This window comes from Anser brachyrhynchus (genome assembly GCF_964034855.1).
Source record: "Anser brachyrhynchus genome assembly, chromosome: 19".
NCBI classification, from domain to species: Eukaryota; Metazoa; Chordata; class Aves; order Anseriformes; family Anatidae; genus Anser; species Anser brachyrhynchus.
In genome coordinates this window covers 4950674-4974504 of record NC_137712.1, presented here as the reverse complement: position 1 = coordinate 4974504, position 23831 = coordinate 4950674, and the positions used below count along the sequence as shown (strand labels likewise).

Sequence of the window (23831 nt, the reverse complement as noted above, 5' to 3'; positions counted from 1 at the left end):
ATCCATACAATATAATCTCAGCAGTTGGCATTAGAGTAATTGCATCAAGAAGAGCTCAACTAGCCTTTTTCTCCCTCAGTAATTACACAAGCAAATTACACTCTCCAGTCAGACCATGATCCAAATAGTCTCTTTTGGGTCACTGTAACAGTTGATGGTTGCTACACATTTACGGGTAACAAAGAGAAAAATTAAAGGGTGTGGAGCAATCCAGACTTCATTCTTTGATGATCACCTTTAATTGATGGAGGTCTTGACAGAATACTATTGCTCGATATTAACAGATCAGAGTTCCATGTCAAGAGTCCATTCAGAACTTCCAATTACTACGGAAGAAGACTCAAGTACTTTAAACCTCACCACGACACAATAAAGTTTTACTTGATAATTCCAGCACTAAAAAGATTTGGAAAGTGCCTTATTATTTCAAAGAACAACAGAAGATGGAGTGGGAAGATGGATCAGACAAACCATTTAGACACCTTCTAGTCCCATGCTAAGATACTCTGCCTCAGATAAAAGTAATACATTATCATGTAGTGATCTTTAAAAGCCTTTTAATTTCTCCACCCATTCAACTGGCTAAGCAGCTCACCTAAATTCTAATCCCCATCTGAAATTCATCTGTCTAGTAACAGTTTCTGTAAAATGGTACTTGTCATCGTGAGAGTTTTCATTCATAACTCAGACTGAAATGATGGCAGCTATTTCTAAAAAGAAAACGTGAAGATCAACTACACTTCTTTATGAAAACTTATGTAACTAAGGTGCCAGAATTAATGAGCTCACTGTTCATTTAATAGTTTAAAACATGCCGCAGAGAAAATCACACTTAAATGCGTTTAAAGACAGACAGATTTATCTCGCAGGACCATAGATCTTGACAGATGCTGGATTTCCTTTAGCACCCAGTTGAACCCACAGGAACTGAAGTTGCTTAGCATCTTACAGCAAGAGGCTCAAAGGGAAAAAAATAAAATAAAATAAAAAAATTGATTTGAATTCTTACCTTGAGTAGTTTCTGAATTGTATCAAAACTCTGGATTGCAAGCTGTGGAATTCAACACAAGAAAGTGAGTTCTGAGAAAGCCTACTAACGGACAGCAATCCCCTTTGTGCCTCAAAAATCTGTAAGATGTCTGGATGTCTGTTCCATATATTGTCAGAATCCTAAATATGTCCCTAACTGTTCTTTTACAAGCTGCCTATTATTTTAGTCCCTTAAATAATCCTTCTTTTATTATATTTGGACCTGTTCAAAAACCCCTCTATTGGTTCAACTCCACAAGCCAGCTGTCAGGACAATACAGACTTCTGCAGGCCTCTTTGAATGCCCCAGGGAAAAAAATACGCTGAAACCACAAAAGATTTTGCTCCACTAGAAAAGTAAAAAGCAAAACTGCACTATTTCTGGAGGAAAAAATAACAAACAACTGAACACTATAAAAAGGAAATGCAGCCCAGCGGTTAAAACACTATCTTCTGGCAGTCGGTGCATGCCACATTATCCCCTCACCTGACCCACGGAGCGATCATGCCACTGGACCTTTCTACTTCTCCGTTTCCCAGTCAGCAAACCAGAGGCGGTATACACAAAGTTAGCAAATCTAAATGCCTGGTCAGTAGGAAACGTTTAGCTGTTGGGTTTCATGTGCTGTCCAACAGACATTGCTGCTGTGGCAATGAGGAAAGCTGAGAAAGGCAACGGTGCCACCCTGACTCATTCATGGAACGCGAGTATGTGACCAGGGCTTAGCTACGGGAGTAAAACTATTTTAATTGCTCTGACTACACATTACGTACTATTTGCCAAGCTCTCAAGAAAGCCTATTACCTTCAACAGAAAGAAAAGTAATACCACCTGTAATTACAAGATATCTTGATAAGTGTAGTCATTGGCAGCTTTTTAAACAAGCTTATGAACAGTTTCCTACATGCTTAGTATTCACACAGCACCCTAGCAAGGCACAGAGTTTGCTGCTGTAAAAATTTTAAATAGCTTCAGAGCTTTCTCCTTTCATGGAACTGAGCTGAGATATTGTTGCACTGCAGGTTGCATGAAATGCTGTGCCCCAAACTAGATACCTGCAATCAGTTCTCTACATTGAAGTTGTTATCATTTGACACGCACAAAAAAGGTTGATACCCTCCTCTGAAACCGCTTTTGGAATTGCAAATAACATAAACCAAATAGAAGAGAGTTCTGTGGAGAAACCAACTCTTGGCAGCCTCAACTTCAGCATTCACTTATGGATTTGAAAAACGGGCTTTATAAGTGAAGTGTTTGTATAAACCTACACATTTACAAAGCTGATTTCATTGCTTTTAGTTACTCCCTCTGTATGAACTAGCTAAGCTTCTTCCCCCCATGCACTGAGCTAGAGTTTCTCCAGTCCTCCCAAATGAGATCTTGCTGCGTGGGGAAACCTTAAGAGAAGTCTTCTGACTTACTTCAGTATGGCAGTAAACAAAAATGCCAACATGCATTCAGAGAGCAAACACTCTTTCTGTCAGGGCAAAAAGATGCTTCCTAGGACAGTCTTCAGTCCCTGGTGGATCCACATCTACTAAAAGAGATCCACATCTACTGAGTGTTCACACACTCAGGTTCTGACAGAAACAGAAAGAAATAGGGCCACCTACCTCTCTTGTTGGGACTAATATAAGTGCATAAGGCCCATCACTCCGCTGCAAACAGAGAAGACAAGAGGACTGCTAAGAAGAACGTAGAACTAATACACAGGCCACTTCCACTTCTAAGATCTGTTAGCTGACAAAGTGAATTCTAAAGGGTTTTATTATAAGCCTGTACACCACAGTTTGGGGCATTCCCCACCCCTTTTTAAAAAAATCAACAGTCTTTCAAGTATCAATACCGCACTATCATCTCTTTTCTGATGTAAAGGGGAACGTATAACATTTTACATATAAGAATATTTGCATCGTTCTTAAATCATCTCAACGGTACAGGAGGATCACGTAAGTCACATTCACAAATACAGCAAGAGAGATTGCTTGACCTTTTTAACAAGGACAGACACTGGTGACTACAAGATAACAGCTGGAATTTATTTTTTTATTAATCTTACTATCAAGAGCAAATATACTTAGTTGTACCTACCTTTATTTTGGTCTTCATTCCCTGTAAAGACTGCACAAGTGGAATCCCATAGGCAAGAGTTTTACCTTCATAAAAGAGAGAAAATTGGAAGAGTCTCCATCAAAAAAAAAGAAAGAAATGGAAATTGCAGTACTTGTGCAAATTAAAGTACCATTCACCTCGCTATTCTTAGACTGAAATCAGAGTCTGGAAATGTTTTAATTAAGTAGGAGGTTTCCAAAAAGGAAGACTGACAGGCTGCTCACTGAGGGTTTACATTAAAAAGAAGAGGTGGTGGTATCCCAACTAAGATCCATCTAAATAAATAGCTCTGTCCTCCCAAGAAAATGAGACATCAAGACATAGTTTACTGTAGAGCAAGCACACAAGTTTGTATGACAAGAGCGTGTGCTGCTTAGCTCCACTGGCCTCCTGGCCCTGCATCCCCAGCACGAGCCTTGGAACAGGCCCACGTGCAATGGCTGGCAGCTGCACATCAACATTCAGTCCTAGCACCGGGTTGTCACAGAAGTTTGCACAGCATCTGTCTGTGCCATGGCAGTCCCACGCCAGGGTTCTGAGCCTGTCACTCTTGTGAGCTGAACTGGGAACACGATGTTTCGGTTCTTTAATTTGGAATCCAGTTTAAAATGCTGTAGGAAGGGAAACTGGCAATTAAATGCTGACCTGAACCAGTCTGAGATCTCACTAGAGCATCTTTGCCTTGCAGGAGCACAGGGATTGTTTCCTTCTGAACACTGTGTAACAAACAAACAAGTTAGGAAATACAGATGCAACGCAGCATAGGAACTTAAGGTTTTAACATACACTGACTGTTTCAAAACTGTTTACCCCAAATTCCACATGTTCACCTCTGCTGTATAGCTACATCACTAGAGGTGAGTTTTAAGGGAAGTAAGTCTGCAGATACACATCAGATATGATAGATCAGAAAAAGGTGATTTTATAATTCAAGTACCAAATTAGAAACTAGGATTCCAAGGTTCCATCTCCAGCTATGACAATGACTTGCTATGTAACTTATGAGTTATTTCTTGTCCCAGATTTTGAAAGAAATAAACCTGATGGGAAATGGGATAGCTTAACAAGTACTGTGGTCTTCACAATCCAATTAAGTATAATAAAACCATCATAGATGATTGGCTTTAAAGGTTAGTGAAATGCAAAGTTTTTATATAGATTTACTTACTTGGTCATACTACATATGTTCAGGACAGTGGTTATTGTGGATATCTAGGGAGAGAATTAACAGGAGTAAGCAGGTTTCATCGTCAAGCTCTTTCGTTACTTTCATAGTACAAGATAGAGCAAAAACCAGAAGACTGATATTTATTCTCTACATTACTCGTCCAGGGCAGCTGGATGGAAAAGTTCTGATGTCCTCAAAATACTTCTAATAGCTTATCAGAATTATACCATTGCTGGTACATTGTGAAATACCAGATTTGCTAAAATACTGCGCCCCCAAATAGCTTTTTGTGGTTTTGGTATTACAGATGCATACAGTGAAGGGTGCTGAGCCTCTGTGTGTGGGGATGGGTGAGGATACTGGCCAGCACACTGAGCTAAGAGACTGTGATACAACCAAAGTACTGGTGAGCCTGTTCAAGGTACCACGAATAAAGGTGCACCTCTCAGCCCTCTAAGAAACACCACACCTTAAACAGCATGTTCCAAAGCACAGAGCCTTCCTGCCACTCACCAGATGCGGATGGAGGTCCAACTGGCTAAAAGAATCTGCAGTGAAAATACTTTCTTGTATCTGCTGCACTGCTTTTCTGGGTTAGGGGAAACAACAAAACAAAGCACGTGGTGTGGTTACAAATTACACATTAGTTGTCTGTGTAAACAGCAATGAAACCAAAAGACAAGCAATTACTTTGCCCAAGCAAGGGCTAGAATTCAAGACACTGAATTTCAAGGCATTGATTTCACCCCCCCCTCCCCTTTGTGTAAAATACCTGTGAATTTTTGGGATATCAGGGTTGTTTCTAAACAGGCTTGATGTCTTAATGAAAGGTTTGCTTTTCTGGCTTTCATTTCGGTTGTCAGTCAACTGCTTCTTAGGAAGAGATTTTTGTGACAAGCTTCCCTTTTCCCTGATGTTGGTTTCTGTAGCACATTTCTTGAAGGCATTTACCGGTGGCTTACGTTTCAAAGGTGGGTTTCCATGCGGTGACTGGAGCTTTCTTTTCAGAGCATTAGACTGCTTTGATGTTAACAAACAAACCAGATAGCAAGAATGCATTAATGAATGAGAATTAAGTAAATGATACCATATTTTGCTCATGGTGAACAGAAACATCAGCCCCAAATAGAACCCCTAGTTCTGGAATCCCCTAGACTAAAGAAATTTTGATTTTTGCAGCTAAGCAGTTCCTAGTTTAACAGATTCAATATCACGCCTGAGACATCTGAATGCTACTAAAATTCAAATAAAAAGCTAAAGGAATATATGGTGCTTATCACAGAACAATTTTGTCTAGCTTCTCTAGTAACCGAGCAAACATGCTTAAAAATATAATAATAATAAAGTCTCTCTCAAAAGTTTTGCAAGCCTTCTCCTTATACTAAAGCCATCTCTATAGCCTTTTCTTTTTCTGGGCAGCAGGATGGCCTGTCCTTCGCTCCAGCCCGTGCTTCTGCCAGCTTCAGGATTTCTAAGCTCTCCACTACTTCTTTTACCAAAACTGGTTTCTTTTACTGATCTTCCAATCACCTGAAGAAATTTTTTGCTTTCCCCATCTCTCTCCAGGAACACTGAAGAAGAAAATTAATTTAGCTTCCTTTGTCCCCAAAGCTCCTTTCTATCCCCCAGCCTTTTTTCAATGAACTTGTTTTCCTTGACACATTTGCAAAACTCCCGAAACATGTGAAATCCCTGCACAATCTCGCCTCACTTTCTTCTCTCTCTTCCCCACTCTTAGCTTCACACCGTAATTTTCTTTGTCCTCCTGTGAACCATATCATTCTCAAGCTCTATTACTTTTTTCACCTGCTTCTTCACATTTTCGGCATTCAGGACTCCTCAGATGTGATTCTCAGTTGCTGTAAAACGTATTAAGCTCCACCGAGTTACAAGAATTCCATCAGCTTACCCGACAGAGGCCCTGCACCTTAGCTGACATCTAAGTGGGCAAACTTTGGCAGGTTTGGCAGCAGTCTCCCTTTGGCTATTTTCACTACCCCTCTGTGCTTTCTCCCCGCACCGATTTACCCTGCTTGAAACAACCCAGCCTTCTCCAGGCCCTCCCAAAGCACGCTGTGGGGAAGTTGGCGGGGCACTCTCAATAAAATAGCATCCTGATTTACCAAACCCCCCCCAATTCACCCCCAAACCTCCCTCCAGCGCCCCTCGCTGCCAGGCAGCTGGCGGCGGCGCTGCCCTACCCCGCCCTGCCGCTGCCTGCCGCCCGGCGCTTTCACTCTCGCTTCCCAACTGAAAAACGCCGCTTTGAACCCATCCTGGCTCTTCTTTCCCCAAACTTGTAGGGAGAAGAGCACCTGCTGCTGCGCCTGGCAGCGCTCCGGCCGTCAGGGGTTTTCTGTAACTCACAAAAACACCTCCACCACCTCCTCCTCTTCATCGTCACCATCTTCCTCCTCCTCGCAGCACCTCACACGTGTCCGAGCGGCTCCCAGGCCAGCAGGGGACCCGGGGACGGGCGACCCCTTCTCCACACCCCCCCCCCCCCGCCCCAAAACTCAGCCCCGGCCCCAAAACTCAGCCCCGGCCCCGCGACGGGCGGGCACGCCACACGCAGCGAGGTTCTGCCTGGAGCCGAGCTTACCCCGCCGGAGCACAGGTTGAGGAGCAGCGCCCCTCCCGCCGCCATGTCCCGCCGCCTCCCCACGGCTCCGGGGCGGCCCCCGGGGACCCCCGAGGGAACGGGGCTGCGGCCGGCGCCCCGCCGAAGGGCGAGGAGCGGGCGAAGGAAGGGGGAACCCGGGCTCCCGGTGCCCCTCAGGCAGCGGCGGGGCAGCCCCAGCCGGCGGCGGCCGAGGGCTTCGGCGGCGGCGCAAGCGCGCAGCGGGCGGAGCGGCCGTGAGGCGGCGGCAAGATGGCGGCGGCGGCCGGGGCGAGCGGGGGCAGCCCGGCGGCGGCGGAGGAGGAGCCGCCGCTGGGCCTCGACTCGCTCGTGGAGGAGGCGGCGGCGGCAGCGGCGGCGAGCGCCGGGTTTCGGCTGACGGCCGTGAGGCGGGAGCCGGCGGTGAGGCTGCAGCACGGCGTCAGCGGCTTGGAGCCGCTGGCCTGGTCGGAGGATCACCGGGTGTCGGTGAGCACGGCCCGCAGCATCGCCGTGCTGGAGCAGCTCAGCGACGTGCACGGCGGCGGGCAGGAGATGGTGATCCACCGCACCGCCGTGCCCGCGCCCGCCGCCGCCTGCTACCTCAAGGTGAGCCGGGGCTCGGGGCGCTGAGGGGAGTTACCTGCCCGCGGGAGGCCCGGCAGGGGCAGGGGGGGCGTTTTGCGTGGGAAGGAACCTCAGGGATTCTAAAAGTTATCTGTTCTCCCAAGAATCGCTTCAGTTCCACTACTTTGATAACGATTCCGGTAGGATTTTAATAGAGATCTTTCATGGGTTACTACTGGAGCTGAAAGGTTTTAGCAGCAAGGTTTTAGCTTTGGGTTTCTGGGGGATGCCTTAATTTCACAGGCCTCAGCACAGACAGGAATCAAGTCTGGCTGTGTGTCTTGTGAAATTATGACTGTTGCCCCCCCCCCCCCCCCAAACGAAGTTGAGAATGTGGAGTGACTTGAGTTGGAATACCGAGCGCTTTGCAATTTGTTAAATGCGTACCTTTATGTACACATTTGAGAACAGAAGTATCGTAGAATGATAGAATATCCCCAGTTGGAAGGGACCCACAAGGATCATCGAGTCCAACTCCACACAGGTCTACCCAAAAACTCAGACCATATGACTAAGAGCACAGTCCAAACGCTTCTTAAACTCTGACAGGCTTGGTGCCGTGACTACATCCCTATGGAGCCTGTTCCAGTGCGCAAGTATGAAAACAGATTGTTTGGTTCAGCAAAGATCCAATAGCAGGAAACCAAAACTATACAAATTCAGGCCAACACTGAGGCTTAAATCTTCAGGAGCGAGGTTAATTAACAATTAATTTGAGCACCATAGCATAGGTTGTGATAGGGTGCTTGATTTCAAGTGAGAATTAAATCCTGGAAAATCTTAAAATAACATTCTGAAATGTATTTAAATGTTTTTTGTTATCTTTCAGGTTGGTCCAAAGAAGGAGGTAGCAGAATGTAGGGAAAAGTTCTCCAGTTCTATGGATCCAACGGTTAGCCAAACTTTTATGCTAGATCGAGTGTTCAATCCTGAGGGGAAGTCGCTGCCGCCAATGCGAGGGTTCAAGTACTCCAGCTGGTCACCGCTGGGCTGTGACGCCAACGGACGATGCCTGCTTGCAGCTTTAACCATGGACAATCGATTGACCATCCACGCAAACCTCAACAGACTGCAGTGGGTGCAGCTGGTGGACCTGACGGAAATCTATGGCGAGCGTCTGTACGAAGCCAGTTACAAACTTTCCAAGGCTGACACTCCCAGGGGAGAACTAGAAGACTTTGCTGAATTTCAGCGGCGGCACAGCATGCAGACTCCAGTACGCATGGAGTGGTCGGGTATCTGTACCACTCAGCAGGTTAAACACAACAACGAGTGCCGGGATGTTGGTAGCGTGCTCTTAGCAGTACTCTTTGAAAACAGTAACATTGTGGTTTGGCAGTTTCAGCTTCCGTTTCTGGGTAAGGAATCAATTACTTCTTGCAATACCATAGAGTCTGGAATAAGCTCTCCGAGTGTCCTGTCTTGGTGGGAGTATGAACATAACAACCGAAAGATGAGTGGACTTATCGTAGGGAGTGCTTTTGGGCCAGTTAAAATTCTTCCTGTCAATCTAAAAGCGGTCAAAGGCTACTTTACGCTAAGACAGCCCGTAGTCTTATGGCAAGAAATGGACCAGTTACCAGTGCACAGTATCAAATGTATTCCACTTTACCATCCCTACCAGAAATGTAGCTGTAGCTTAGTGGTGGCCGCAAGAGGATCTTACGTGTTTTGGTGTCTTCTGTTGATATCCAAGGCAGGTCTGAACGTCCACAATTCCCACGTGACAGGGCTTCACTCGTTGCCAATTGTGTCTATGACCGCGGACAAACAGAACGGCACAGTGTATACGTGCTCCAGTGACGGAAAGGTAAGGCAGCTGATTCCTATATTCACAGATGTTGCTTTAAAGTTCGAGCACCAGCTGATTAAGCTCTCAGAAGTGTTTGGCTCTGTGAGGACTCATGGAATAGCCGTTAGCCCCTGTGGCGCGTACTTAGCAGTTATTACGACAGAGGGCATGACTAACGGTCTTCACCCCGTTAACAAAAACTACCAAGTTCAGTTTGTTACTCTAAAGACTTTTGAGGAGGCAGCCGCGCAGCTCCTGGAATCTTCGGTTCAGAACCTTTTCCGGCAAGTGGACTTGACAGATCTCGTACGCTGGAAAATTTTGAAGGAGAAGCATATTCCTCAATTTTTACAGGAAGCGCTGGATAAAAAGATTGAGAGCTGTGGTTCTACTTACTTCTGGCGGTTTAAGCTGTTTCTCCTGAGGATTTTGTACCAGTCAATGCAGAAAGCTCCCTCAGAGGTCATGTGGAAACCATCACACGAGGACACAAAAATCATGATCTCTGATTCCCCTGGAATGGGCAGCACTGAAGATGATCAAGAGGAAGGAACTTCTAAACGAGCCAGCAAGCAGAGCCTATGTGACACAGGCAAAGGTATGGACATAGATGACACTGCCGATGATTCTCTTCCTCAGTCAAGTGAGATAGGAGGCCACGAGCCAATGGAAGAAAAGCTGCTTGAAGTACAGGCACAGATTGAGGCAGTAGAAATGCACTTGACACGAGAGCACATGAAACGGGTGTTGGGAGAAGTTTATCTACACACATGGATTACAGAAAACACCAGTATTCCCACCAGAGGAGTCTGTGACTTCTTAATGTCCGATGACGGATATGAGGACAGAACAGCACGAGTAAGTGCACCTCTATGCTCTGGGGATTCGGTGTTACCTCTTTCACCCCCCTCCACAGCCTAAAAGGAAAACACAGCTTTAGGGGTGGGAAAGAGAACTGTAATCACGTAATCCTTGCTAGACGGCTTCTATAGAGCATCCATGGTTGCCCTTCCTTGGAACTGTGGAATAGGAGGGAACATAAATACAGATGTTGAAGTCTGGATCAGGTACATAAGGAATAAGCATGTCTGAGTTTCTGCAAAACAAGGGAGAGGATCACAGTTCATTCTCTTGTAAGTGTACTAAGTGGGAAGAATGTTTGTGTGGCTAGACTTACTTAATTTAGCATCTACACAAACCTAAACTTCGGTGATTCTTCCTCTAGTCAATCACATCTGAAGTTCTAACTTTCCAGAGTTGCAGTATCACTTCTTAAACTATTTATTACTCAAAGTACTGTGAGTGTTCAGGTGGTATCTCTGGTCTTGTCGGTGCTCCACGAACCTTCCATGAAAATATCAGTTACAGATAGTTGTTTTATGAGTTAAATCCAGCGATTCAGAACTTCATGCAGGGTTTCCAGTTAACCAAGCTGACTGAGCATCTTTGATACAACACATTTATGGCCTGACCCTTCAGGCACACTTGCATTTATTAAAGTACAATAAATAAGCGTAACTAAATGCTTGGCCGTAACAGGACCTCCTCCCAAACTTGCAGTACTCCCTACCAAAGTAAAAGCGTAACTGCGGGGAGACTTGCAATGTGTAGAGTAAATGTCTGTGGCACAAAATACGTGATCGGTGAGCCCTGCAGTGGGCAACAGACATCAGACAAGGGAAGTGTCAGTGGGAACACTGCCATCAGCCTCCAGGCCTTAAGACTCGATGACAAAAGTGTCTCAGATGTGCCTGTACCTCTGAGCAGAGAACAATTCAGTACCTAAATCCTTAAGTCACTTGAACTCTAATTATCAACCTGTACACTACATTCAGAGAGACAGAGGAAGCAAGCACAGTTTCTGTTACTGATGTAACGTGGTGTTCTCTGCTGGACTTGCAAGGCAGCAGGCCACGCGGTGTGGCCTTCATAATTTGGTAGGAAAGTATCCTGGCAGAGCTCCTGTGTTTTTCTGGTGCCCAATTACTATGAATTGGAGGCCCAAGACGTTGCTTTTCTTACCTTGTAAAGAAGATTCTTCATTTTATAGTGATTAAAAGCTGCCTGCCAAACTATTTTATCCAGTTTGCTGTCACATTTTAAAGGTTCTTGGGATGTGGTTTGTATCTACTGAAATGTCAAGGACAAGTTCTATCATGTAAATGTTGTACTACAAACATTATGTATCCTCGAAGATGACTGCTGAGGACATACATCTCACTAATTTTTGAACAGGATTTTTTCTTAGCACATCTTCTGTGATACATACAAGAACTGAAACCACTGCTGTAACCATCACTGGCACCCCCTAAGTGGTATGATATCAAATATTCTGCTTTGTTTTACATTTGCAATTAGCTTAACCTAAGACTGATTGCTCTTAAGTTCTGTATCCCTGCAGTATGGGACAGATGAATCCAGGTGATCATATTTCAAGAATAAATTAATACATCTCTGTGACAGCCTTACGTTTATATTTCTTTATATGATTTCGGTGAAGTGGATAGGTCTTTGCATCCTGTAACATGTTCTGAAATCACAGTACCCTGAGAGACTTTCCTACCGTTCAGTAGGCAGCTGTCTCGCTCTAAACGATGCTGACTGCTGTGTGTTCCCAGGTGCTGATTGGGCATATCTTAAAGAAAATGAACAAACAGACTTTTCCAGAGCACTGCAGCTTGTGTAAAGAGATCCTGCCATTCACTGATCGCAAACAGGCAGTCTGCTCCAATGGACATATTTGGCTCAGGTAATCTGCTCTTAGAGTTTTTTGCCCCTTCCGCATACATTTAACATGTTTAAATAGCTAACTTAAAATATTTCCTAGTGTTGGGAGTAGAAAGTCATGAAGCATGTTACCATGCTGCAGTTAACTGCATTTTTCTGCTGGCTCTTCCCTGAGAAAAAAGGGACCGTAGATTGGACTTGGTTCTCTTATCAGTACGCTATTTTCAAAATAAAATGCTTTTGATAATCTTTTTTTTTTTTTTTTTTTTTTTACCAAGCTGGGGGAGGGAGAGAACAGTGAAAAAAAAATCAATCACCAGGCATGGTTTAGAACAGCACATGAAAGAGTTTGTTCTAGCTACTTCAGCATTTGAGAACAAAGTAATGTAAGAGGAAACGATTAGAAACAACTACACTGAGAAGTCTGGAACTTCATCTAGAAAAAGAAGTCTTTCAGCATCGACGTATCGGTGTATGATGTTTGTCCACAGAGACTTTGCAAGTCAGTAGTCTGTCACTTCAGAAGAAGTTTTACCACCAAATCCTATGCGCTATTTTGGCTACGTAGTCATTACTTTCAGTTAATGATGCTTTGGTTCCTCCCCTGCACAGGAGCTCTCGAGCTCTTGACCTCTTCTACTGTGTGCTGAAGTTCTTTGGCCGATGATGAAACCTTTTCCATAGCATTTTGTTTTTTGGCCTTTTCATTTACGTGTACACTTGGGAAGTTTCACTTACCTGCATAAATAAACTCTTAATTTTTGTGTTTGATGTGGCTCACAGCTGCCCCTACTCTCGGAAAGTAAGGTCTGTCGGGAACAGAACCCAGCCTCCAGTCAGGAGACAGGAGCAGGTCACAAAACAGTAAAACCCCGAGCCTCGTGGTAAAACAACTTGTCCTTTCACAGGTGCTTCCTAACCTACCAGTCCTGTCAGAGTTTGGTGTACAGGAGGTGTTTGCTTCATGACAGCATTGCACGGCATCCCACCCCAGAAGGTAAACTGCTCCTATAAGGGCAGGATTATGTATTCTTATCAGTGTAATGACTTGCATTGGTTTCATTGACTTTCCTCTTGTAGGCAGCTATGTGAAGGGACCAGTGTCATGCATTTCATGGTCTCCTGCTGCTGTCAATGCATTAATGGCATATGTTAATTACAAAATAGTGACTACAGAAATTAACTTGTAAATACTGTATTTTATGACAGCTGGTAAATACATAACCTGTGCTGGGGAGCTACAGCTGTTAGTTTATATTCAAGTTAAATAAATGAATTAGCTTCCAAGTCTGCAAATGCTGAATGTTTTTGACATCCAATTTCAGTGCTGTATTGCTCCAGCACAGGGTAAGAAAAAATTGGCACCTTGCTGGCTTAGGCTCCAAACCTGTGGTAAGAACATCATCCGGGGACGAGGGCAGGCTGTGGGGCCAGTCAGCCTTTTGACTCTGTGTTTTCACAGTTTGAGGAAGGACAAGCTGGGAGGAAATCCTACTGATGCTTTTTCACTGCCCCTGAGGTATTCCAGTATATCACTAAGGATTAACTGCAGAACTTAAAGTTCTGTACAGAGAGGCTGATTAACTCTCAGTTAATCCTGTGTGGTGAATACACACAGACTTTCAGGTTTACTATTTAGTTTGTCCGTTCCAGCACCATTTCTGTGTTCATCTCTGCCTCCAGCTCTAAACAACTTGTTTTCTTATTTGCAGATCCCGAGTGGATCAAGAGGTTACTGCAAGGACCTTGCACGTTCTGTGATTCCCCCGTCTTCTAGAGAAGAGCTATGTAAAGACTGAAAATATTTTCACTACCACACAAGCTCCCTTCAGTCTAGAAGGATATTGGGCACAGAAATAAACACTTTACTGAAAGGGAAGACAATGTCTGTGACCCTGTAAATAGAACATTGGAGGTTCTAGAAACTCCTTAGGTCCAGAGGCCATTCCATGCTCCAGAACCAGGAGTACACCTGGAAGATTGAGTTCGTAAAGCAATTTGGAAACGCACCCCATTGAAGTACCAGCAGCTGGACACACTTCCTTTTACTGAAAAGAAGCTGAAGTCTTAAGCTCGCAGCGTGAATTGCCCTTTCTGCCTGGCAGCTGTGTGATTTCCCAAAAGCTAGGATGGGAACAGCGGATCTGCCTCTTGAATAGTCTTGGTGGGTAGAGAAGGCTTCAGCTCGTAGTGCTTGTTTGCTTTTTAACAAGTACTGGCACTTGCTGCAGAACATTAAACTATCGAAATAATTTGTGGTTCTAATTTCTTGCAGAGTGAAGCAAATGCCAGTTACAGCCATATGAGAGAAATTGGCCATTACATTAGTTTCACTTAAAGTCTAGAAGACTAACTGCCTTTCAACTATTGTAACAGTATTGCAGTCAGAAGGGTCAAATTGGCTGCCTCTGTCAAATACAGATCAGTAAGAATAATTTTTAATGTAATAATTATTAAACTATTAGCAATTCAATTAAACGCTAATATATATATAACTTCCAATGCTCACGTCTCTTGCCCCGCTTTCTTTTTCTGAACTAAGCTCTAACCACTTCCTAGCTTTTGCCAGTATGCCTTCTGTTTCAGTTAACCCTCTACCACCAAGAATCATCTTTTCCAGTGCAACTCGGTACCACAACCGTTACCCATTTACTGTATCTGCAATTGAACTGAGAATCTCCCTGGTAGAGATGTTGTTCTACAGAAATGGGACACACAAGTAATCACTCCCAGTGGGCAGTTTCTCGTTTCGTAATAATGCAGTAAAAGCAAAACAAAACAAAAACCCCAACATGGCTAGTATATTAGAGGCAAAGTTTCCACAGCTGGTCGTGGAGCCTGGTAAAGCTTCTGTTGTATAACCCTGACTTTTTCTCAAGAGATTCATAAATATGCCAATGATGTAGCATGGCTGAGCCCAGAAATTTATTCTGCTTTCTAACCGTCCTGTCAGAAAAAGATTCTTTCTGTCTTTGGCATCTAGTTCATACGGGGAGCAGGAGAATCCTTTTCAACTTCCTATGCAGCGTTAGAGGAATAATACCTCTCAAATATGTATGGTTATATGGTACAGTTGTCTTGTTGACTTAAAAAAACATGTCAAATAATACAAAATTCATGTATTTACATTCCTCAGAATATGAATTTGGACACTCAAATGTGCTGCCCTGTTTGTGATTCATGACACTTCTGACTGTGTGAGACGTCCTCTGTAGCTATTTGAGGAAAAATCAAGGAATTGTCCTGACAGTATCAGTCTCCAGCAATGCACGTGTGGATTGGTGCCTACGTTTCCTTGATTTGATGACTATGCATATTTTCTCAGTGTTCCTTAACCTTTAGCAGGAGCAAATTTTTCTTTTCAGCTAACATTAAAACAAGTCAGCTGTCCTTACTATCCAGCGTTTCATGCATTAAGCATGATAGTGCTTTACTCAGAATAATATTAATATGGTAGACTAGAACAGCATAAGCACATTCATCTGTAAAATAATTAGTCTTGTTTGTAAATATCCTTGGAAGTGATACCATAACTGTATTAAAGAAATGTTTAGTTTTTTATTGCCATGCATTGAAAATTGAAATGACTGGTGTGTCTGGATGGAAAGAAAATGTGGATTGTGATAGTATGTAGTGAAACAAAGTCAGAGTAACCTTGGTACCTAACTTGCGTGCAGTCTGAGGCAGGCACTGTACCTGAGACAGCATTTCTGTTCTCCTTCCCAGTGTTAATGAGGCTTGGGGGAAACACAACATATATTTTCAGCACAAGCTGAACAGAAGGGTTAATTTGTGGTGGTAGGGGAACCATTCTGAGCAGAAGCTCCAAGACCTTGTCCGGACAGTCCTGACCGGTTCTCTCAGTGAGTAAATGTTCCAATTTAGAGATTCATCTGATTCTGGAGGTAAGAGAACTTTCCAGAGCCATATATATAAGTTGTTAATTTTTTTTAAAGTCAAATTAATTTCTTTGATACTGGTTAGAGACCATAACAACATCTTGGTCTGCTGAAACGTTTATATCTGGCTGACCAAAAGGCTCAACACACTATCATTAGAGGAAATCCTGGTGTTCACTTCTAGCAGTTCTCTTGAATTTCCCTAGAGTTGTAATGCTTTAGCCATGTAGAAGCTAGTACACCTAGCACCGATGTTTCAGCATTAATGTTTATTTTCCTTGTCTTTCAAGGCAGTAGATACTCAGTATACCATTGCCCGTTTATTTAACCTGATTTATGACTGCTGGGAGAATGGAATTTTAAAGCCAATGATGTCGGCTTTCTCTGCATGCCAGTGGAGATCCTTTAGCACAAAGCTTTCACTTCTCACCCTGACCCATTCACAACAGGTAAAGAGGTATTGTGATTTATTTATTTATTTTTTTAAACAATCATTGGTCCCTAAGTGTATTTTTAACCAGTGTACAGTTGAATAGTGCAGCACACCTCAGAACAGGAACACAATTTCTGATGTTGATCTTACCGGAATTTTCTGCCCAGCTACCAGCTGAGACTTCTTTTGAGAAACCTTTAATTTGTCTTGGACTCCTGACTTCAGTTCTCGAGTTTAGTGGGGTTCAGTCCCATTCCTCTTAGAGTTCTGTAACAGCCTGCAGAGCTACAGCAGCACCCTGCCGCGTTATCCCTCATGCTTTCCTAACCAAAACCTTTGCTTTCATCCCATGTATGGGGAAAGCAAGAGGATGAGGGTGGTACGAGCACCTGCTGCCAGGTCCTTGCACTATTTTGCCCTGAACAGAGCTGCCTTCCCAACTAGTACATAGTTAGAGCTGTCCCATGTTACAGCCCGGTCTGGTCTGAGACACCAAGTGAAGTATTTGAAGACTAAGCCCCACAAAACCAATTTACTCACTAGGTCTTTGCCCTAAGTTTTGCAAGACAAACAAGTGAATAGTTAAAAGCTTTCAATTGCCTGACCATTTGGTGGTGAACACCAGACTTTCTTCCTGTGCTGACAACAAGCCTGTCACTCCTCCCCTGGCATGAAGAAATCCAAACTGTTCAACAGATTAGCAGGACAGCTCTGGGCTGGTTTTGGACAGCTTTTTTTGTGCCTTGGTGCTATAAATTCCATTGTCTGAACTAAGGTGAAAGTTTGAGGTCATTATGACAGTGTCTTGAGTATCCATACTGTATGTTTCTAGAGGAAATACCATGGTTGCTACTAGATACATACAGGCAATAAATGTTTCCCTGATTTTCTTAAGTTTACTAGGTTTGATTATGCAGCATAACACCATTTATTCTAGCCTCATTAAAGATTTCTCAACATGAAAGAACCGAACGCAAACATTTATAGTCCTAGTTAAGGGTTAACAAACCCTACTTGTGCTGTTATACCCTGAACTAACATTTACAGGAGACTTGTTTTTACAAGTTTTTCTCAAATACAAAGCCCTTCCTTTATTGCTTACCCAGGTTGTGAAACAGCGGGCAGCCTTGCAGGCACAATTACTGGAGCCTCAGTTGCCACCTCAGGGTATGGCATCAGAGAGAGAACAAGGAGAAGAACCCATCCCACTCCTCAGAGCCCTCACCGCAGAGCAGGTTGGGGGTAATCACTTAAGCTGTTGCTCAATATGACATCTTTGGGTGCAAAACACGCAAGGTCAGTATAGTAGCAATACAGGAAACTTCAAAATCCGTTGCTGCAGAGCACTAGCTTGTATTATTTTTGCAGCCAGAAATAAGGGCAATAGCCTCAGAGCATTGGTAGTCATGGCAAAAGGCAGATTGATAGTGAGTACCAAAATTAACCAGAAGAAAAAGCTTAGGGGATCTCAGCTAATAAAGGTGAAATGCTCGAAGTAGTTATCAGTGCTATTTGTTCTCGTCCCCCTTTTTGCGTTCCCTTTTGGAGCTTTCTCTGTCAGGCCTGTAAACGCACAAACTACGCTTGAATTTTAGATACACATTGACAAGGGCAGGGGTTTATCCTTTAACCAGAGCTGGTACCATCTGTGTGGAGGTGCCTGCTGGTTTACTGCTCCACTGGTACACTGGCAAAGCTGCTTTCCTTCCCTCTGTGTGGGTAAACAAAGACAACTTGAGCTTCAAGTACACCTGGGTTCCTGCCCTACCTATTGAAGTTGGAAGAATCAGGACAAGACAGATTTTTGCCTTCTCTTGGAAGTCTCAGTCCAGGATGGTTTTTCACAATTTGTAGAGGCTAGCGTGTATGTACAGCAATGTCTACAGAGCTTTTGTTTTCCCTTCTCACGGAGGGCCTCGTGTACATACTGTCACTTAAATTAGTCTGTGCAATACTCAGCTCTAACTCATACAAGGTATACATTAATACTTTACACTGGAGGTGTTCCCAGACCCTTGGTGTCAGTTGGAATATTTTATTCCACCGCTAAATTTTATTAGTGCTGATTCAGTTTTTAGCTCTCTTTATTTGCAAGACCTAGAACTCCTGCTGGTCTGTCATCTGTGTGCATGATCTGGGTAGTGACCTCAGGAGTGTCACAGCTGCCTCTGCACGACTAGCCTCGACCGCTTTCATTGTTGCAACGCAGCAGGTACACAGGGCACTTATTAGCATTAACTACACTACAGTTCAGAGCAGAAAGTGGAGTAATTCCCTGTGCTGTCTTAGGCTGCAGCTGAATCAGTCCAAATGTGAATATCTGAGTTGGAGCATCTTCATCACAGAAGGACTCATGCGCTGCTGAGAGCCTACAGCAGGAGTTACAGGGCCACGCCGGCCCTGCAGCATTCTTATTTAACACTAAACTTAGGAAGCCAGTCCTGAAAAGGGAAGAATGAAGAGCCATCCAAATGGAACTGGTCAGAGAAAAGTTTAATTGCTCTGCTAATCTAATTGATCTCTTCATGCTACTTCAATTCCATTCCGGGGTGCGAGTGTTGTAGCTGGCAGACCGTGCGGTCACCAGGCTGAATGAAAAGCAAAGCTGAGTTTTAATCTTTACTTTCTAGATTTTTCCTTTGAGACTTAGTTCACGGAGGGTCTGACAAAGCTGCTGTGAATATTGATGCTGTGTATATGGCACATTTTGTAAACATGAAGCAAACCTGGATGAATGTTTTGTATACTGCGACGGTAGCATTGTAATCCTGCTCCTTTTTTATTCTAAATAAATAAATAAAGTACGTTTTTGTAATGTCTGTATTTTAAGGGACTGACTTCCTGGGAGGGACATACGGAGTCAAGAGCTGAGACTGGCAAGAGTGAACAGGATTCAGTCCTCTTCGTGCTTAAAAATAATAATAAAAATCTCACTTCCATAAGGACTACACTGAGCAGCAAATTAGACCCCACGCCTTGTGAAAGTCAGATTTCTCAGCTACGGTATCTGAAAGACTTCAAACACAGGAGCTGTGGGAAAGGTCTACACAGGGCCGGGGTCGGGTGCTGTTTGTTTCAAGGGAGTTGCATGCTGCAGATGGACAGCTCCTCAGAGACTGTGATAACCCCGGGCCTCACTTGTAGAATAAAAGGATAAATGATTTTTAATCTGGCTTTGGTCAGCCTAGGCTAAAGATCAGCTCTTGATTTTAATCTTTCAACATATGAGAAGTGTTTTGAAAGTTTTAGTTGTTCTCCAGATTTAAGAACGTGTTTTCTTAGATAAATGAGAAGAATGTGCCTCATTTTGTTAGTTCTGAGGAGTTATTTGCAATGGAAACTACTTGGTTAAAGCAAGTAAGGAGTACTGAGCATTATGTCTGTAAGTATCCAAGCAGCTGGGCTGGGGGGGATAAGCACTAATTACCTGTGTGGCTATACCTGGAGGAAGGGCGAAGCAGGAGGTCTGTAACCACGCTTTAGAGCCACTGTTCATGGATCTGGACAGTGACTTCCCAGTTGTAGCACTGACAGTTTTGACTCCTAGGTGCCAAATTGGCTTGCTCTGCCCTTACCTTGCAGGGCGGGCAGCACAGCCAGTTCTCACCAATGCTGCAGGAGACCTTCCCATTGCAGCACAGCTCTTAGCGAAGCTGGCTGAAGTCTGAGTGAAGTTGGGGACCTTGCCAGTAGGTATCCAGCCTCACCTGACTGTTAGTAATTTTGATACTGCACTCCTAAGAGGAAAATGAATGTTCTGAGCATATCTGATAGCTCGTACAAGGTAGAAGTAGAGGAGGAAGGTCAGAGTTCCTTACACCTCAGCCTCAAACCGTCCTCTCCAAGGCTGGGAGTGGACCTGGGGCCTGATAGAGCCCTCCAGGCACACCACCATTCCCTTCTCCTCACCAGCACAGGTTCAGCCTCTTTCCCCCAGCCTCCCATACTGCAGCTCCAGTTACACTGCAGAACCAACTTCCTTTGATGAAATGGGCCTGACAATTGCCTTTTCTTTTCTTCCATAGAATCAAACAGTTCTTGGTGCAGAAAGAGGAGAATAACCTCGCTTATAGAGAGGAACAGACACTTTTCTGTGTGAATTAAGAACAAGGCAAAGTCACTTTTAAGGTTCTGATTTGGATGTGGGCAGCTACAGTCTCATAACCAGAGTTTGCACCTCCAAGAAGCAGACCCTGAGGCACAGGAACCTGCCAAGCTGGTCTTTGGCCTAAAACAAACCTTAAGGAACGGTGAGAACACCTTGCTGTCCCTTCCTACCCTGCAGTCACAGCTCCTGCAACACCTCGTGAACGGATGGCTGTAAACCCAGTTACATTTAAGGGTTCTGTGCTGGCATCATCACCCAAGATGCATCTAAGCCTTAAGAGGAAAGGTGAGAAACCAAAAGGAGGCAGGGGAAAGGTTTCAAGAGCTCCAGGGCCCCCTGCAGAGACAGGGCTGGAGGACTGGAATCCCTGCCTGGGGGCGCTCCAGCATCCTTCCACTGCAGCGCACGAAGGATCCATTGTCTGGAGCAGGTGGACGTGAAAGTTTGTGGAACAGCTGAACGCGTTCATCTTGGTGCCAAACCGCGTAATTAACAGCGTAACATATTGCGTGTAGCACAACCTCCAAACAGCCCTCTCGGCAAAGTGTCTTCGAAAAACAGTGATAAAAGATGTCCATTTCAGAACCGGGCACGCTGTACAATAAGTAACGTCTGCTCCCCGCTGTGTTCTTACCACCTCCTCTTTACCTTGTTTTTCTCATTGCTTAACATTTGTTTTGCCAGAATAAGATGCTAATAAAATCAAGCATAGTTACCAAATTGGTTTTTAAGTGTTGGATTCCAATTATAAAAGCCTAATTCCTCCTCCCATCCACTGAACCTTTTTGGTATTAACAGGCTTTACTATGCAAAGTGATGCAGGGGCTGTTTCGTTTACAGTAATTAAATGAATGTCAATTGTTTTAGTTGTTTCCGAGGGAGAGTTCTACATGAGTATTAGCATGTTCTGCTAACCCTTACGTTCTGCACTTCAGGCCTGCTGCAAACCCTTGGGGGTTGACCATTGACCTGAGACTCCGTACCCAGACATGCCAAGCGCATCTCAATGAGACAAGCTCTTTTTCTCAGTTTCTATGGAACCAGCAGAGCGGAACTAATATAGCGTCCGCATATAGATGAAAGAATGAAGAGGAAAAAGGGCTTTACAGCTAAATTAATTAAGCAGATGTACCTGTCTAATTAAAGATGCACTGTCCCTTTTGTACCCTAGCTGCAGTACAAACAGTATTTAAATACACTCTCTATCCATTTCATCTATCAAAATATTTAGTAGGAACATTCAGATGAAGGTGATATTAGCAAGATGAGCTTCCCATGTATTATTAATAGAAGGGCTCCCAATTATGCGTGAATGCTACAGCAAATCTTTATAGCAATAGCATAAAAAACAGCTGCCCAAGTAGGTTACCAAACAGCACATTTGTAACAGGTAAAACCGTTACAAATGCCCTGGTCCAGCTTTACACCAGGGTGTGCGCTTGGGCCCTGTGCAGAGGAAGCAGCCAGGGCCTCAGCCTGGCGTTTCTTAGTGCAAGAGGCCCGGAGGACTCAACTTGTGCTGGTGGTGCCAGGGGAGCTGGCTTTCTTAGATTCCAAAGATATTTATTCTGAGATTTTTAAGGCTATCCTCAAGTCTGGAAAGTCCAATTCCCATTCATCGAAGCTCCCAAAGGTTTTGAAAACCTTGACCTTAAACTCTCATTATCCAACCCCAAAATAAAACTACATCCCCTGAGCCACCTAGATAACTAGGGTCTTCCCTCCTGAATTTACTCTACGGGTGGGAGGAAGGACTTGGGCATGTATATCCTTACAGTACTCCACGGAGACCTAGACACACACGATAAAAGATGAGAACAGAGAAGTTGTACAAAACTAAGAGGCTCCTGGAGGCCTGTACTGCCTGAAAGGAGGAGGTACGTGCTTCCCACGTGCTTCCTACATCTTCCCAGTTAAGAAGGCTGCAAGAAGAAAGTTGTGACACCTCCCCATCGCCAGGTCAAAGCGAATTCACATTCACATACACAAAGAAGAAATAAAGGGAGACATAACAGGCATCAAACTCAGCACTGCTGTGAATCACGACAAATGACACCCCCTCCTTAGAAGCATTAAAAACACACATTTCCATAGCTAGAGTCCAAACAAGCTAACAGCACTGTACTTTTCATCAAGGATTTACTATTTAAGAAAGACTTACCTGAGTATTTAGGGCAACCAGTTCCAGACAGAGTAAAAGAACACAGGCAGCAATTTCCCCAGCCACAGCTAAGCTACACCAGCCACGGGTGCTGCCTGCAGTCAGCAGGAAATAAAACGGGGTGGGTGCATGGCTGCTGCAGAAAAGCCTCTGGCACAGGCTAAGAGCCTCCATCCACCAGGAAAACAGAATTTAGTAACCTATCTGCTCCTGCAGCTCGTTATGGCCTTAATTGGGCTCTGAAAGTGATGAACCTGCAGCTCGTTTGCTATAGCTCTAGATATTATTTTCAGGTGCTCTGGGTCTTTCTGCCTGGTGGGGGAACTGCAGAACAGGGTGGTGGGGAAGGACAGCGCACCCACAGCGTGACTGTCCTGCTGTTCTGGAAGAACTTTTTAAGCAAGTCGAGTTAAGAAGGCATCCTGGTCTCAAAACACTGCAGCTGTCTTTGGGAAAAGTGCACTGCAGAGCTGCAAGCTTCATTTTTCTATTTGCTGTTGTGTTTGCTTGCAGCAGACTGTCAGAGAGAGACAGGCAGTCCCAAGTAGTTCTCGCGGAGACCACGGAGTGCATTAAGACAGAAACACGTCTAATAGCTTTAATAATCCAAGTTGGCTGCATGGTATTACACAGTTAAGACAAAACTACTATTCACTCTATCACAGATTCAGAAAAGGATGTTTTTAACTAAACACAGGAACTTTTGTAGCTGCAGTGCTTCATACATTAGATCACAAAACAAAAGCCAACAAAAAATTCCCATAAAGCACAATTTCTTACTCCGTACTTCATCTAAACTTGGTAAGCTTCAAATTTAACACAGCTTGACTGAGTTCCTGTTCACCTGTGAACTTGCTACATCAGTGACTGGACTGCAAACATTACAGGGAAAAATTTTAAACCAGCTATCGAAGAAATAATTATAAGCATTTAAACTTTTTACATGGAAGGGGCTTAATGATACAGCTTTCTATAAACTCGAAGATAACATGGGGATCTTGGTCAGCATTGACATAAAAGGCATCTTCATAAAACTCCTCCAGTTCCTTGACATTCCTGTAGTAGGTTTCCACACGTTTCTCTATATTTTCTTCCTTGTCCTTAGGGTTCTGCCGGAGACGGGCTTGGATCGCCGGTGTGGGTGCTGGTCTGAACGTCGTGTGGTATCTGGAGAT

General features: G+C 44.1%; 4 protein-coding genes across 15 annotated transcripts in view; 2 read left to right on the top strand and 2 right to left on the bottom strand.

Annotated features, from left to right (window-relative positions):
• Positions 1-22845, bottom strand: part of DDX31 (DEAD-box helicase 31) — a 63551-nt gene extending 40706 nt beyond the window's left edge. For 2 of the 5 annotated variants that reach the window (XM_080561776.1, XM_080561777.1), the window contains exons 1-8: positions 22657-22845; positions 5083-5330; positions 4824-4899; positions 4311-4354; positions 3788-3858; positions 3122-3186; positions 2644-2688; positions 1010-1051 (exon numbers count right to left, since the gene is read on the bottom strand). In XM_080561776.1, coding sequence (XP_080417902.1) covers positions 1010-1051; positions 2644-2688; positions 3122-3186; positions 3788-3858; positions 4311-4354; positions 4824-4899; positions 5083-5330; positions 22657-22830 — 765 coding nt within the window. In that variant the 5' untranslated portion in view covers positions 22831-22845. Of the gene's footprint in view, positions 1-1009; positions 1052-2643; positions 2689-3121; positions 3187-3787; positions 3859-4310; positions 4355-4823; positions 4900-5082; positions 5331-6107; positions 6170-6912; positions 7154-22656 lie in introns of those variants that run through there. The other 3 variants (XM_080561779.1, XM_080561780.1, XM_080561778.1) reach the window with 3 other exon arrangements.
• Positions 1-23831, top strand: part of SPACA9 (sperm acrosome associated 9) — a 127219-nt gene that overhangs the window by 28868 nt on the left and 74520 nt on the right. The gene's annotated exons all lie outside the window — the stretch shown is intronic.
• On the top strand, positions 7142-16382 carry GTF3C4 (general transcription factor IIIC subunit 4). 5 transcript variants are annotated; one of them, XR_013940901.1, is made up of 6 exons: positions 7146-7518; positions 8366-10186; positions 11947-12077; positions 12964-13052; positions 13768-14219; positions 16245-16382. XR_013940901.1 is itself a non-coding variant. In XM_080561774.1 (5 exons), exons 1-5 carry the CDS (start codon positions 7183-7185, stop codon positions 13830-13832), a joined length of 2442 nt encoding a protein of 813 aa, XP_080417900.1. In that variant the 5' UTR covers positions 7146-7182; the 3' UTR covers positions 13833-15614. The 5 variants fall into 5 exon arrangements, 2 of the variants coding, with proteins under 2 accessions (XP_080417901.1, XP_080417900.1); XR_013940903.1 differs by lacking the exon at positions 16245-16382 and adding an exon at positions 14331-15614; XR_013940902.1 differs by lacking the exon at positions 16245-16382 and having other exon boundaries at positions 7142-7518; positions 8366-9926; positions 13768-15614.
• The window catches only part of AK8 (adenylate kinase 8), a 76656-nt gene continuing 76068 nt past the window's right edge, over positions 23244-23831 (bottom strand). For all 4 annotated transcript variants that reach the window (XM_080561797.1, XM_080561796.1, XM_080561799.1 and 1 more), the window contains exon 13: positions 23244-23823. In XM_080561797.1, the coding sequence (XP_080417923.1) occupies positions 23577-23823 (247 nt within the window). In that variant the 3' untranslated portion in view covers positions 23244-23576. The remainder of the gene's footprint in view (positions 23824-23831) is intronic.

Bases quoted from the DNA above. Each gene is read 5' to 3' on its own strand.
- GTF3C4 (XM_080561774.1), top strand. From the start codon at position 7,183: ATGGCGGCGGCGGCCGGGGCGAGCGGGGGCAGCCCGGCGGCGGCGGAG. The intron at 12,078-12,963 runs GTAATCTGCTCT...GTCCTTTCACAG, and splicing joins AATGGACATATTTGGCTCAG to GTGCTTCCTAACCTACCAGT. The intron at 13,053-13,767 runs GTAAACTGCTCC...TCTTATTTGCAG, and splicing joins ACGGCATCCCACCCCAGAAG to ATCCCGAGTGGATCAAGAGG.